At 35.7% G+C, this 15,184-nt stretch overlaps 1 protein-coding gene across 1 annotated transcript; it reads right to left on the minus strand.

Moving 5' to 3' along the window:
* Window positions 1-5,241: 5,241 nt before the first annotated feature.
* LOC148767586 (uncharacterized) lies at window positions 5,242-6,431 on the minus strand. Its single transcript, XM_088824676.1, has 2 exons — window positions 5,353-6,431; window positions 5,242-5,251 (listed from the first exon to the last, which is right to left on the minus strand). Exons 1-2 carry the CDS (start codon window positions 6,429-6,431, stop codon window positions 5,242-5,244), a joined length of 1,089 nt encoding a protein of 362 aa, XP_088680802.1.
* Window positions 6,432-15,184: the final 8,753 nt, after the last annotated feature.

The raw sequence follows: 15,184 nt of genomic DNA on the forward strand, positions 1-15,184 counted from the left end.
TCCACCAGACCACCGTCGAGAAAAGTCAGTCTACTAAATCAAATCAGCAAAAACAAGTCAACTGATAGGAGCTCCAACGACTCGCCGCTGCCAAAAAAATGCAGACAACTTATAATCAAGTTAGTTGAATCAAGTAAACTGGTCGAATGTTAACTAATCGGAACTCCATCGACCCATTGTCGTGTTACTCTGCCACCGTTGTTGGATATAATTAGCCAACTAATCAAGTCCACAACCTAAAGTCATCTAATCGAAGCTCCGCAAAACCCTCGTTGAAAAGAAGAAAAAAGAATAATAACCTAATTTGGGTTTGAGAAGGGACAAGAAGATAACATAATAATTTGGGTCCATGAGTTATGTCTACTGTCTAGTACGTACCCCTTTATTTAATGTACACAAAACAAAAAAACCAAAAAAAAAACTTTTAATTTTTATAGCAAAGTTATTTTTAGTAGTAAAAAAAAAAATTGAAATTTTGGTGGAGTTGTGGCTCCCCTTAGCTCTACCCCAGCTTCTCCATTGTCGACAGCTTCATTAAAATTTACATTTTTATCTCACATTATAACAAATGGATAGTGTTTAACACATGACGTTTAAAAATATATCCAACCCTTTATTGCAAATTTCTTATTACAAGTTTTGAAAAAAGAAAAAAAAAAAAAAAATGTGAGAACTCTTTTATGTTTGGTTTCTCCATTTTTATAAAATGTAACTAATGAAAGAGCTCTTGTCATTACCCAACTTAATTTTAAGAGAGGGAGAAAAAAAGTGTAAAAAAACAAATTAAAGGGTGATTGATGGTGGGTGAGGACGTGATGTAGTCTTTTGTGCACCGATCAGTTATCACGATTGAAGAGCATAGTATGTTGATGATGCTAAAATATAGCTCACCGGAGTAGTATAGAAAACGAGCTGGGAGAGCAAAGTTGATCAGTAGCTAGTCAACTCGATGATCGTGAGGTCCCTACAAAATGAGCACACGTGAACTAAGCCGGGGTTGATCCGGCGGAAACCCCTCCGACGCTCAAGTCAGATGTACGGATCGTAGAGATTGTAGAGAGAATAAAACTCGGAGTTGATAGTGAATAATTAGGACGTACCTTTATGAATGAGTAAAACGTCTATTTATATATCGATGATTGGGTTGGGCTTACTTTGTTGGGCTCAAGCCTTACTTTGAAGGTGTTTGGGCTTTCGTGTAGTGGGCCTACTTAGTAGATAAATTTGAGGGCCCGTTGGGCCGGCCCAATTAGGTATATCATTAAGCCCCCAACTCTCGAGTTGAGACGGGAGACTTGTGTAGAGGAATCCGGCTTGTCGCGAGAGTTAATTGTGTTGTGGATCGAATAATTTCTGTTGGCGTTGAATTAATCTCCTCAATTTAAATAAGAGATAATTATATTTATTTGGTAGCGAGGTATATATTTAAGGGTTTTAAATAATATACCAGGGCCAGATAAATAGAGTCCTTCTGCGGTGGAAAGAATTAAACTTCAACTCTTGCGTAGTAAATATGGGTATGTATTTTTAACTTTAGGTCTTCTTCTGTGCTATCTTCTTTTATTCAATAGCGGTAGAGTAGAAAATTTTTTGTTTCTTGATTATTTGTGCGGAGAAAAAATTTAGTCATGTCGAATCCGGGTAAGTCGAAATCTTTGCGAATTAAACTTCGAGATCCGGTTGAAGGGGGCGAGAATACTTTTGGTACGGTAGGGATGGAACGCGAGAAACTTGTGGTATCGGGTGCGAAAATCGGATCCTCGTCGGCTAGTGCACGGATCGAACCGAAAAGGGGGGTTGTCGGTACTGTGGCTGCTGCCGTCGGCTTGAGGCGCGCAGCCCCATACCATGGTTTGGGAGAGTGCGCGCGCTTCGAGGGAGCCGAAGGAGCTGGCGGCTCGGCTTTGAATAGTGTCTTGGTAGTTGGCACTTTGACCGAGGATAGGAGAGAGAGATGGGGGCTGCTGATGTGATTGGCTCTTTGCCCAAGGAGAGGAGAGAGAGATACTAGGCATGCTGATGTACTTGAGGTGGTGGGTGCATTGTCCGAGGTGAGGAGAGAGAGAGATTGCTCTGCTGACGCGCGCGTCAGGCACGCCTCCCGAGGCACGCGCGCGCGCGTCAGATGACTGGATAGAGAGAGAGGGACGCATGGGTGGGGCACAGCAGGAGCGACGCGCGTGCCCGTCCGGCGCGCCGGCCGAGGGCGACGCGCGCGCGTGTGATGGTGTTGGGGCTGCTGCGCGTGGCAGCATTTTGGGGGCGAGCGTGGGAGCGCGTGAGGCAGCTTCCGTAGGGGTTTGTCGCGGAGGGGTTGTCGGGCGCGTGGAGGCGCGTCGGGGCCCGTTTTTCGACGCCTATTGCGCGAGAGCAATGTGATACGATCTCTTGTGTATCATAAGATTTCTTTACGAAACGTAAGAAAACTCTTGTTTATTATTTCTCTTCATTATAAAACCCTAGCACAAAACGACTATTTAAAGATAATAAAACATAGAATCCTAATCTAACTAGGAAACATAATTACCTATACTAATTAACTACTTAATATATATCCTAAACCTCCTAACCCTAAACCCACGTATGGCTATATTCAATATAAATATACTATGCTAATTAATTAATTATAAAATATTAACCAACTAATAATTAAATAATATAATTAAATAATATATCGTATCAAACCACCCCTCTTGAAATGAACCTTGTCCTCAAGGTTCTGCCCAATAATCGTCTCTCTTTTCTGTGTTTCCATCTATGCTTGACGCCATTAAATTTCTTTCCGAGCAAGATGTATTTCTTTGCTTGACCAATTTTCACAAGCACGTGACCATCGTTCTTGATTTTATGAGTGAAGTCATCTTTCTCGGTGGAATCATGAACCTGGTCTCCAAAGTGATCCACTTTAGCCAGACAAAAACTAGATAACTTGGAGTGGTTTTCCTCTTCACAATAAACAACTAATTCCACCGAATTCTCATCATGTAAAATTGGATCTTCCTTAAAATTATGAAATTCTTTCAAAATTTCATGCAATTCTTCGTTCTCCTCCTTCACTAATTTCTCGTCTTCGTCCCACTTTATCTCAGTTGACTCCGATTCTTCTTCTTTCGGCTCTTCGTCCCACTTTATCTCAATTGAATCCGATTCTTCTTCTTCTGGCGAACTCACAAAAATTTGGTGTTCTTCGAAAAAGTCATCGTCGTCCTCTTCCTCTCCCTTCGACGATAGGCTCGGCAGCGGCGGCGGTGGTGGCTCTTTGAAAAATTCATCGTCGTCCTCTTCCTCTTCCTCCGACGATAGGCTCGGCAGCGGCAGCGGCGGTGATGGGCGGCGGTCCCTTCGGCTTTGATGATGGCATTGACGTCGTCCTTGACTTTGTTCAAGCAATTTCTGAAAATTAATCCGTAATTTCTCTACGGATTTTTCCAATCGCTCTAAACGTTTTCTCTCGGACGACATAATTTCGCAAAGTGTTGATGTAATCTCAACTTTGCTCCAGCGTAGCTTTGATATAATCTCTGCCTTGCTAACGAAGCGTTGGTGTTAATCGCAACTTCGCTCTGATACCAATTGATGCGATCTCTCGTGTATCATAAGATTTCTTTACGAAACGTAAGAAAACTCTTGTTTATTATTTCTCTTCATTATAAAACCCTAGCACAAAACGACTATTTAAAGATAATAAAACATAGAATCCTAATCTAACTAGGAAACATAATTACCTATACTAATTAACTACTTAATATATATATCCTAAACCTCCTAACCCTAAACCCACGTATGGCTATATTCAATATAAATATACTATGCTAATTAATTAATTATAAAATATTAACCAACTAATAATTAAATAATATAATTAAATAATATATCGTATCACAATGGTCGAGCTGAGGAAGGTTTTGTCTAAATTAATGACGTGAGTGTGAGGAGTGTCGGAAGGCGAGAAATTATTGAATCTTGGAGCAACGACGTAGAATCGAGTGATAATGTTCGTGAGCAAGTAGATGGAATTGTTGCTAGTAGGCGTTATTCTCGTCGCCATATCGTGGATTTTGGGAGTGATAGCGATGATTTGAAGCAAGCACCTTTGGCGAATGATCATGCGGTGCCAAGTAGTGAAGTTGAGCTGATGGATGAAGAGGAGGAGGAAGATGATATTCCGCCAGGTGATGTTGAGGTTGACACGAGGAGGCAAAAGAAAAATAAGCCAATTAATTTGGACTTAGTTAATTTTGATAGTGTATTGACGGAAGAGCATTTGCATTCTATTCGTCGTTTATCCGGAGCGCCGAGTAATGTCGAGTTGTTGTTGCCTCGGAAGGGCGATCGCTTGTATTCGCCACCCGATGGGTTTCATACGGTATTTTTGGGGTACTTGACGTGCACATCTCAGATTACACCGCATCCCACCTTGTTGAAGGTTTGTGAGGAATTCAAGATTGGGTATAGTCAGCTAACGCCCACAGCTGTTCTGATGTTCCAGACGTTTCATTTTAGGGTGGTTCGAGTAGGTCTGCCTATGTCTGTGAGTTTATTTAAGGCGTTATTTACATTACATCGGCCCAACAAGATGCCTTTCTTTTGTTTTCATCCTCGCGTTCCTTACCAATTCGTGAAGAGTGTGAAGCTATCTTTAGGGAAATGGAAGACCTATTTTTATTATGTGAGGGCTCCCACGTTTGACGTTCCCGTAGTTTGGAATCCTACGTGTGAGAGTTTCACGATAACTGCAAATATGGCGAAGAGGATTGAGGAATCTGGGTTGTGTGATGTGGAATTTGATCCGAGGGGTTTGATACCGACGGTGAAGGGTCAACATCGTATATCCTTTTGTTGCCTTGACTTGTTTTTTTTTTTTTTTTTTTTTTTTTTTTTTTTTTTTTTTTTTTTATTTAGTTCGTTGCAATTTGATCCGAGGGGTTATTTTTTTTTTTTTTCTTATGTGTTTGTTATTTTTTTTAGATGGGGGTATCACCTTTGCGGCACTTCGAGCTAAAGCGAATGGGACGTCGAAGAAGGTATCGAAGAAGGTACCCTCTACGTTGGGAGGTTCTTCAAGTGGTTTGCTTCGTGAGGAGGTCCATGTAGAAACTCCTCGAATAGTCGCAGATGACCGTAGCAGTGCTGGTAAAGTGGAGGTACATGATGTCAGCTGAGCTCCCACCGTCCACTAATATCTTCTTGACCAAGAAGTTGGCCACCGTTGTTGTTACTACTAATGCATCGACATGGTCTTCATCTGGACCTTCAAGGTCGGAGGAGTTGAAGACTATGCTGTGATCAGGTCTTCGTATTTGATATATGCGTGCGGATGGAGAAGCACGCTCTTGATTCATGCGTGCTGACCGAGCGAGGGTGCGTCTTGCATTTTGTGAATCGCCCCCCGCCGGTCCCCCGGAGATAAAGGAGATGATTCCCCGGGTAGGCTGGTTATCGTTGTTATCTAGGTCCCGTCGATGACCCCCCTCCTCTCGTCTTTGTTGTTGATCTCGATTGTTATCTCGGCGTGGAGGATCATCACGGCGCTTATTTCGAGGCTTATCAATGTATTCGCCTAAATGGCCTTGTTTGATCAGCCTCTCGATCGCCATTTTGAGTTGTGCACATTCCTCCGTAGTATGCCCTCTGTCCTTGTGGAATCGACAATAACGATCCGACTTTTCTCGCTTTGCATTTGGCTGCATAGGACGTGGAGGCTCTGCTAAACCTTTCTGTTCTATCACGTGAAGGATTTCAGTGAGGCGAGCGTTTAGTGGAGTGAACCTATTGTAGGAGGTAGAGGGTTGGCCTTGAGGTGGAGGTGGTGGACGTCGATCATCGCGCCTCCTGTTGTCCTGGTCATCTTCCCTTTTCCTTTTAGGAGGAGCATGGGTAGAGGCTTCCTCTATCCGGACGTATTTTTCGGCTCGATTCAGCAACTCCTCTAGGTTGCCTGGGGGTCTTCCGGCGATAGATTCTTTGAATCTACCCGGTTTCAAGTTCTGCTGCATAATCCCAGAGAGCATGTCTTGCCCTACACTGGGGACTTCGTGGACGGCTTCTACGAAACGCTTAATGTAGTTGCGGAGTGTTTCGTTATCTCTCTGTACTACAGAGAAAAGATGAGCTGGGGTCTTGGCATATTGTTTGTTGATGGCGAATTGGTTGGTGAACCGGGTCGACAATTGAGCGAAGGTGTCAATCGACCCTATGGGTAGGGAGTTGAACCAATTCATTGCCCTCTTGGAGAGAGTGGTGCGGAACATTTTACACATCGCAGCATCCGTCGGGCCATATAAATCCGCCATGGCGTTGAATTTCTCTATATGCTCCTGTGGGTCGGTGGTCCCTTCAAATTGAGGTAACCCCGAGATCTTCACTCCTTGAGGTAATACCTCGTTGATGATGTTTATGGTGAAAGGACTGCGTCTTGTTGGGATAGGCATTCTTTCACCTATTAGATTATTTGGTTGGGGGAAAAGATTTTGCCGAGACATTCTGTTGTTTACCTCGTCTTCTCCCTCATTAAAGAGAGGGACTCTCTATGGTGACGCATTCCCTCGTGGGGGTGAGCGCCTACGCTGCTGTCTGGGCTGTTCCCCTCTGTGATTAGTAGATAGCTGCACTCGGGACCGTGGGTCCGAGGTAGAAGAAGAGACACTTATTTGATTCTGGATTGGCGGTGGGGCCATAGATGGCGCTACAGGTGGAGCTGGCGCTGGTATCGCATTGGGAGCGTTTGCTCCCATCGTGGCGATATATTGAGTTACAGCCTCCGTGGCGGCGCGAGTTGAGGCTTCTGCTATCATGCGTTGAAGCGCGTCCTCGGTTATTTGAACCGTTCGAGGAGCAGGGAGTGGTGGATCGGCGAGTGGTGGGTCCCGAGGAGGGATCACCTGAACCTTGCGAGGTGGATCTGTAGCACGTGAAGGAAGTGGCTCCGCGGCACGTGGAGGAGGTGGCATGCCAGATCCTCCACGGACTGGGAGGTTATTAGCCGTGTCATTTTCTCTCCGAGCTGACGCCTCAGGAGGATCTTGTTGGCTACGTGATCTGGTTTGCATCATTCCCACAGACGGCGCCAAAATGATGATGCTAAAATATAGCTCACCGAAGTAGTATAGAAAACGAGCTGGGAGAGCAAAGTTGATCAGTAGCTAGTCAACTCGATGATCCTGAGGTCCCTACAAAATGAGCACACGTGAACTAAGCCGGGGGTTGATCCGGCGGAAACCCCTCCGACGCTCAAGTCAGATGTACGGATCGTAGAGATTGTAGAGAGAATAAAACTCGGAATTGATAGTGAATAATTAGGACGTACCTTTATGAATGAGTAAAACGTCTATTTATATATCGATGATTGGGTTGGGCTTACTTTGTTGGGCTCAAGCCTTACTTTAAAGGTGTTTGGGCTTTCGTGTAGTGGGCCTACTTAGTAGATAAATTTGAGGGCCCGTTGGGCCGGCCCAATTAGGTATATCACATGTGAATAAAGCGAACAATTCACTTTCTTTCATGCTTAGTTCGCATCACTTCCAAGCAACGCAATCAACTCTTTTTATAAAATAAATAGGGATTTTTGTCCATAACCAACCATTTTTGTTATTCTAGGTTGAGCTGTTTGCTATATCTCTTTCACCAATAACCTCATCTTTTTAATATTTATTATAAATAAAGAGGAAAAATTCATGTATATGACAAAATTACCCCCAACTCTTTACTCAAATTTCTTAATTGTAACCCCAATTTAATCAATTTTGCCACAATTATCCAATTTTGACTTTTTTTTTTCAAAAATTATATTTTTGCCGCCGGTTTTTTTTTTCTTTTTTTGTTCCGCCGGATTCCAGCGTTGACTTTTTTTAGTGCTTTTTTTTTTCTATACGCTCGCCGCTAGAACGTTGACCGTAATTGTGTTGTCATTAATGGTAATTACATTGTCACTGGCACTAAATTACGTAATTATATTGTCACTGACAGTACATTAACGTAATTGTACTGTCGTTGACAATACATTTATATAATTGTATTGTCGTTGACTGTACAATTAGAGTCAATGACAATATTATTAATTTTTTTTTTGTTATTTTTTTTTTTTGTTTGATTTGTTGACAATTCAACGTAAATATATTACTGTCGTTGACAGTAAAATAACTGTAAAGACAATAATATTACTGTCAACCACATCAATATTACTATTTATTTGGGTTTTTTTTTTTGTTTTGTTTGAGTTATTCACGGAGTAACGTAATAATATTATTATCAATTATTGTAATATTAATGTAAACACAATAATATTACTCCTGTTGACGGTAATTCTACTAATAGTCATATTACCGTCACTCACAGTAATATTAATTCTTTTGGTTTTTTTATTATGTTTACCTTTGTTAAACGGTCAACATATTAATATTACTCTATTACACAATAATAATGAGTTTTGTTGTGTTATTATTATTGTTGTATAATATTATTATAGAAATATTATTGTGTTAAAATGTAGTATAGTTATTTTTACTGTGTTTAACAGTAATATAGTTAATATTACTGTCAATCACAGCAATATTGATGTTTAAACGGGGGGCAAAAATATGTTAAAGAAAAAAAATTGAAAAAGTCAACGCCGGAGACCGGCGTTGACCGTCGGTCAACGTCGGAAACCAGTGGTTGAAAAATCAGGATGTAAAAAAAAAAAAAAAAAGTCGCCAGTCAACGTCGGAAACCGGCGGAAAAATCAGGAAGAAAAAAAAATCAACGCTGGAGACTGGCGGTCAATGGCGGTGACGGACGAAATTGTCCATAAAATTGTGTTTTTGGTTAAAATTGAATAATTTGTGAAATTTGGGGTCAAATTGATTAGATTAAATTAAATGATGAAATTGGAGAATATTAAAGTATAATGTGCTATTTTAATCTTTTACAAACCTCTAGACCATGTATGGGCTTTTTGTTTTTTGTAAAAATATTTAGGGTTAAATACAAAAACACCCATGTACTATGGAGTTTGTATCATCTACCCCCTGTACTGCACAAAAATACAAAAACCCCCTTCACATTACATTTTTTCCAAAATATGACGAAAATACCCCCGTAAAGCCTATAACCATATTTGTTTGAGCCATTTTCCACTATATTTATTAACATTTTCGGTCAATTTTAATTGGAAATTTTTGATATTTTTATTTTTTTCTCCAAAACATTTAATTACTAAGAGTTTTTTTTTTTTTTTTTTTTTTTCTGAATAAAACCTTTTATTTTTGTCATTTTGAATTTCTTCATTTTTTTGTTAAATCTTACGGTAGTTCAAATTCTCAACAATCATTATAGGATTGTAAAGATGTTTGTAATCTTAGAATGTTTGAACTATAAGGCATTTAAGAAAAAAAATTAAGAAACTCAAAATGACATAAATAAAAGTTTTTATTCAGAAAAAAAAAAATATAAGCAATTGGATGTTTTGGAGAGAAAAAAAATATAAATACCAAAATTTTCCACGTAAAATTAGCTGAAAATGGTAAAATATATAGTCGAAAATGGCTCAAACAAACCATTATATATATATATATATATATATATATATATATATATATATATATATATATATATATATATATATATATATATATATATGTGTGTGTGTGTGTGTGTGTGTGTGTATGCTTGAGTAGGGGTATTTTAGTCATATTTTGGAAAAAATGTAATGTGAAGGGGGTTTTTGTATTTATGTATAATACAGGGGATAAATGATACAAAGTTCATAATATATGGATATTTTTGTATTTAACCCAAAGATTTATTATCTAAACCTCTTTATAAATAAGTAATGTAAAGTGTCCTAATAAATATTTACGAATTTCATAGGAGAATAAATTAAAACGGACTCTCCATGTAAGTGAGATAATCAAATGCCTTTGATTGACAAACACGTGGACAAAATTTGGAGTATTGGACTACTGTTCCGCCGTGATAGTGCTACCCATTTTTAAAATAAGATTCTAAAATGACTTTTATTAATGGTCAAATAGCGAATAGCCTATGACAAGGGCACTTAATTAAAAGAGGGACATCCAATGTTTTCGTCTTTGAAATAAATCCAGCTCATTTAAACTTATTTCCAAATCCTTTTTATATATACCAAAATTACTCCCAATTCATTGAAACTCAATTCAACTACAATTTCATGATTTACACCACAATTTAGCCCAATTTCATTAATTAACTAATTTTAACCATAATTCCAATTTTGCCCCGCCACCATCGGCCGCCACCGGTCTCCGGCGTTGACTTTTTTTCTTTTTTTTTTTCTGGCAATTTTTTTTCCGGCCGGTCACCTGCCGTTGACTATCGGGTCTCCGGCGTTGACTTTTTTTTTTTTTTTTTTATAATTTTGTTTTTTCTTAAAAAAAATATTTTAATTAATATTATTGTCTTGGCTGCTAAATTACTGTTTCCAGTAGTTATTAACTGTCGGAGACAGTAATTTAACTATTAATTGAATTTTTTTTTTCTTCAAAAATATTTTAATTAATATAACTGTCTTCACTGCTAAATTACTGTCTCCAGCAGTTATTTAACTGTCAGAGACAGTAATTTAACTGTTAATTGACTTTCTTTTTTAATATTTTAATTAATATTACTGTATTGGTTGTTAAATTACTGTCTCCAGCAGTTATTTAACTGTCGGAGACAATAATTTAACTGTTAATTGACTTTTTTATTCTTAAAAAAATATTTTTAATTAATATTACTGTCTTCGTTGCTAAATTACTGTCTCCAGCAGTTATTTAACTGTAGGAGACAGTAATTTAACTGTTAATTGACCTTTTTTTTTTTTGAATTTTTTGTTCCAAATTTTTTTTTAATTAATATTACTGTTTTGGCAACTAAATTGTTGTCTCCAACAGTAATTTAACTGTCTTATACAATAATATTAATAATATTACTGTTCGGGGAAATAATATTCATAATATTACTGTCCCAAACAGTAATATTACTGTCTAAGACAGTAATTTAGTAGCCAATACAGTAATATTAATTAAAATATTTTTTTCTAAGAAAAACAAATGATAAAAAAAAAAAGAAAAAAAAGTCAACGCCGGAGACCGGCGTTCTACGCTGGTTGACCGGCCGGAAAAAAATTTCAGGAAAAAAAAAGTTTTCAAAAAAAAAAAAGTCAACACCGGAATCTGGCCGGAAAAAAAAAAATCAGAAAAAAAAATTAATTGCTGAAAAAAAATATTTTGGGAGGTAATGTTATATATTTGTTTAAATCCAGGGTCAATGTGTAATATTAAGGAAGTTAGAGTATAATGGATGAGATTGATAAGAATTATATTATGGAGGGTATTTTAGACTAAAGACATGGGGATAGATTTAATTGAATGACTGTTTTTTTTGTAGACCAATGAGCATTTAAGTCTCATGTGATGGGCCTTTTTGCCATTCGTCCATTATTAATTTACTTTTTATCTTTGCAACATATTAATTTAGTGTTGTTGGTTGTAAGGATTTACTCGTGCTATCAAATGAATCCTTTTATTTAGCAATAATTATTTAAATAGTTTATGTTACATACCAAAAGAATATCTTAATTATTTTGTTTTAATTGTGTAATAATAAAATAATTGCTTATCAATTATTTTGTTACTTAAATATAATAATTTTAACGAAAAATACTAATAATAAAAGGGCAAATGGTAAATAGGCCCATGACAAAGGCACTTAATTAAAAGAGGGACATCCAACTTTTTTGTCTTCAAATAAATTCAGTTCATCCAAACTTATTTGGAAATAAGGAAAATCCTTTTATATATACAAAAATTACCCTCAATTCATTAAAACCCAATTCAACTTCAATTTTTATGATTTACAAACCAATTTAGCCCAATTTCATCAATTAACCAATTTTAACGCTTAATTTCAATTTTGACCCAAATTTTTACCCGCCACCACCGGAGACCGTCGGTGGCCGCCGTTGACCGCCGGTCTCCGGCGTTGACTTTTTTTTTTTTTTTGTTTTTTTTCTTTTTTTATAATTTTATTTTTTCTTAAAAAAAATTTATAATTAATATTACGTCTTGGCTGCTAAATTACTGTCTCCAGCAGTTAGTTAACTGTCCGAGATAGTAATTTAACTGTTAATTGATTTTTTTTTCTTCAAAAATATTTTTAATTAATATTACTATATTCGTTGCTAAATTACTGTCTCTAGCAATTATTTAACTGTCGGAGACAGTAATTTAACTGTTAATTGACCTTTTTTTTTTTGAATTTTTTGTTCCTAATTTTTTTTTTAATTAATATTACTGTTTTGGCAGCTAAATAGCTGTCTCCAACAGTAATTTAACTGTCTTATACAATAATATTAATAATATTACTGTTCGGGGAAATAATATTCATAGTATTACTGTTCCAAACAGTAATATTACTGTCTAAGGCAGTAATTTAGTAGCCAAGACAGTAATATTAATTAAAATATTTTTTTCTAAGAAAAAAAAAATTGATAAAAAAAAAAAGAAAAAAAAGTCAACACCGGAGACCGGCCGGAAAAAAATTTCAGGAAAAAAAAAGTTTTCAAAAAAAAAAAAAGTCAACGCCGGAATCTGGCCGGAAAAAAAAATTCAGAAAAAAAAATTAGTTTCTGAAAAAAAATATTTTGGGATGTAATGTTATATATTTGTTTAAATCCAGGGTCAATGTGTAATATTAAGGAAGTTAGAGTATAATGGATGGGATTGATAAGAATTATATTATGGAGGGTATTTTAGACTAAATACATGGGGATGGATTTAATTAAGTGACTGTTTTTTTTGTGGACCAATGATCATTTAAGTCTCATGTGATGGGCCTTTTTGCCATTCGCCCATTATTAATTTACTTTTTTTCTTTGGAACATATTAATTTAGTGTTGTTGGTTGTAAGGATTTACTCGTGCTATCAAATGAATCCTTTTATTTAGCAATAATTATTTAAATATTTTATGTTACTTACCAAAAGAATATCTTAATTATTTTGTTTTAATTGTTTAATAATAAAATAATTGCTTATCAATTATATTTTGTTACTTAAATATAATAATTTTAACGAAAAATACTAATAATAAAAGGGCAAATGGCAAATAAGCCCATGACAAGGGCACTTAATTAAAAGAGGGACATCCAACTTTTTTGTCTTCAAATAAATTCAGTTCATCCAAACTTATTTGCAAATAAGGAAAATCCTTTTATATATACAAAAATTACCCCCAATTCATTAAAACCCAATTCAACTTCAATTTTTATGATTTACAAACCAATTTAGCCCAATTTCATCAATTAACCAATTTTAACGTTTAATTTCAATTTTGACCCAAATTTTGACCCGCCACCACCGGAGACCGTCGATCGCCGCCGTTGACCGCCAGTCTCCGGCGTTGACTTTTTTTTTTGTTTGTTTTTTTTCTTTTTTATAATTTTGTTTTTTCTTAAAAAAATATTATAATTAATATTACGTCTTGGCTGCTAAATTACTGTCTCCAGCAGTTAGTTAACTGTCGGAGATAGTAATTTAACTGTTAATTGATCTTTTTTTTCTTCAAAAATGTTTTTAATTAATATTACTATATTTGTTGCTAAATTACTGTCTCTACCAGTTATTTAACTGTCGGAGACAGTAATTTAACTGTTAATTGACCTTTTCTTTTTAAATATTTTAATTAATATTACTGTATTCGTTGCTAAATTACCGTCTCCAGCAGTTATTTAACTGTCAGAGACAGTAATTTAACTGTTAATTGACATTTTTATTCTTCAAAAAATATTTTTAATTAATATTATTGTATTCGTTGCTAAATTATTGTCTCCAACAGTTATTTAACTGTCGGAGACAGTAATTTAACTGTTAATTGATTTTATTTTATTTTTTTTGAAATTTTTTTTCTTAAAAAGAATTATTTAAATTAATATTATTGTTTTTGCTGCTAAATTACTGTCTCCAACAGTAATTTAACTGTCTTAGACAATAATATTAATAATATTACTGTTCGGGAAAATAATATTCATAATATTACTGTCCCAAATAGTAATATTACTGTCTGAGACAGTAATTTAGTAGCCAAAACAGTAATATTAATTAAAATATTTTTTTTGTGAGAAAAAAGAATTTGAAAAATAAAAAGTCAACGCTGGAGACCGGCGGTCAACGGTGGTTGATCGGCCGAAAAAAAATTTCAGGAAAAAAAAAGTTTTCAAAAAAATAAAATAAAAATAAAGTCAACGGCGGAGACCGGCGGTCAATGCCGGAATCTGACCGGAAAAAAAATTCAGAAAAAAAATTATTTTCTGAAAAAAAAAATATTTTGGGGAGTTAATGTGATATATTTGTTTAAATCCGGGGTCAATGTGTAATATTAAGAAAGTTAGAGCATAATGGATGTAATTGATAAGAATTATATTATGGAGGGTATTTTAGATTAAATGCATGAGGATGGATTTAATTGAGAGACTGTTTTTTTTGTGGACCAATGTGCATTTAAGTCCCATGTGATGGGTTATTTTACTATTCGCCCATAATAAAATAATACATGCTAAATTATAATACAAATATTTTAGTTTTCTTTTTTTACTTTTACTGATTACATAATTTCTATTATAATAATTCTTATGAAATAGGTACACGTGGCATTTAATCAGTCGGTTTTAAGATATAGGTCCCTGGTGACAAAACTTATTAAAACTAAATGACAAGTCTAACTAAACATTTACTTCACATCCTTTAAAAAATCTATTCCAAAAATGCCCCCACAAAAAAAATTGAAATCTACACCAAATAATATTTAAATTGTATTTATCATTTTTTTCATTATGCATTTAACATTTTCATTCTTGAATCTAAAATTTTTTGTTATTATTTTTTTCGTAAAACATTTTGTTTTTTTTTTTTTGCATTTTCATATTTTTTTCCTTTTTTACAACTAGTATTAAAAATGATGCTTTTTTTTTTCGGCCGTAGTCATCTATAAAAACCTGTAGGAAACCGTAGTAGTCGCATATTCTCAAAACCCTAACTCTTCCTTTGATCCCTAGCCGCTAGACATCATAGACATCCATCGACATTCACAGACAATTATAGACATGAAATCGAAAAATTTTAGATCTGCCCCACCAAACCCTAGATCTCCTCCACCAAACTCGGGAAATTCTATGCTACACCTGGTGAATAT

Source organism: Erythranthe guttata, chromosome 10 (genome assembly GCF_056151865.1).
Source record: "Erythranthe guttata isolate IM_541 chromosome 10, IM_541, whole genome shotgun sequence".
NCBI lineage: Eukaryota > Viridiplantae > Streptophyta > Magnoliopsida > Lamiales > Phrymaceae > Erythranthe > Erythranthe guttata.

What these genes read in the sequence shown, in the direction of transcription:
- LOC148767586 (XM_088824676.1), bottom strand. Translation starts at nt 6,431, where the DNA reads ATGCCTATCCCAACAAGACGCAGTCCTTTCACCATAAACATCATCAAC.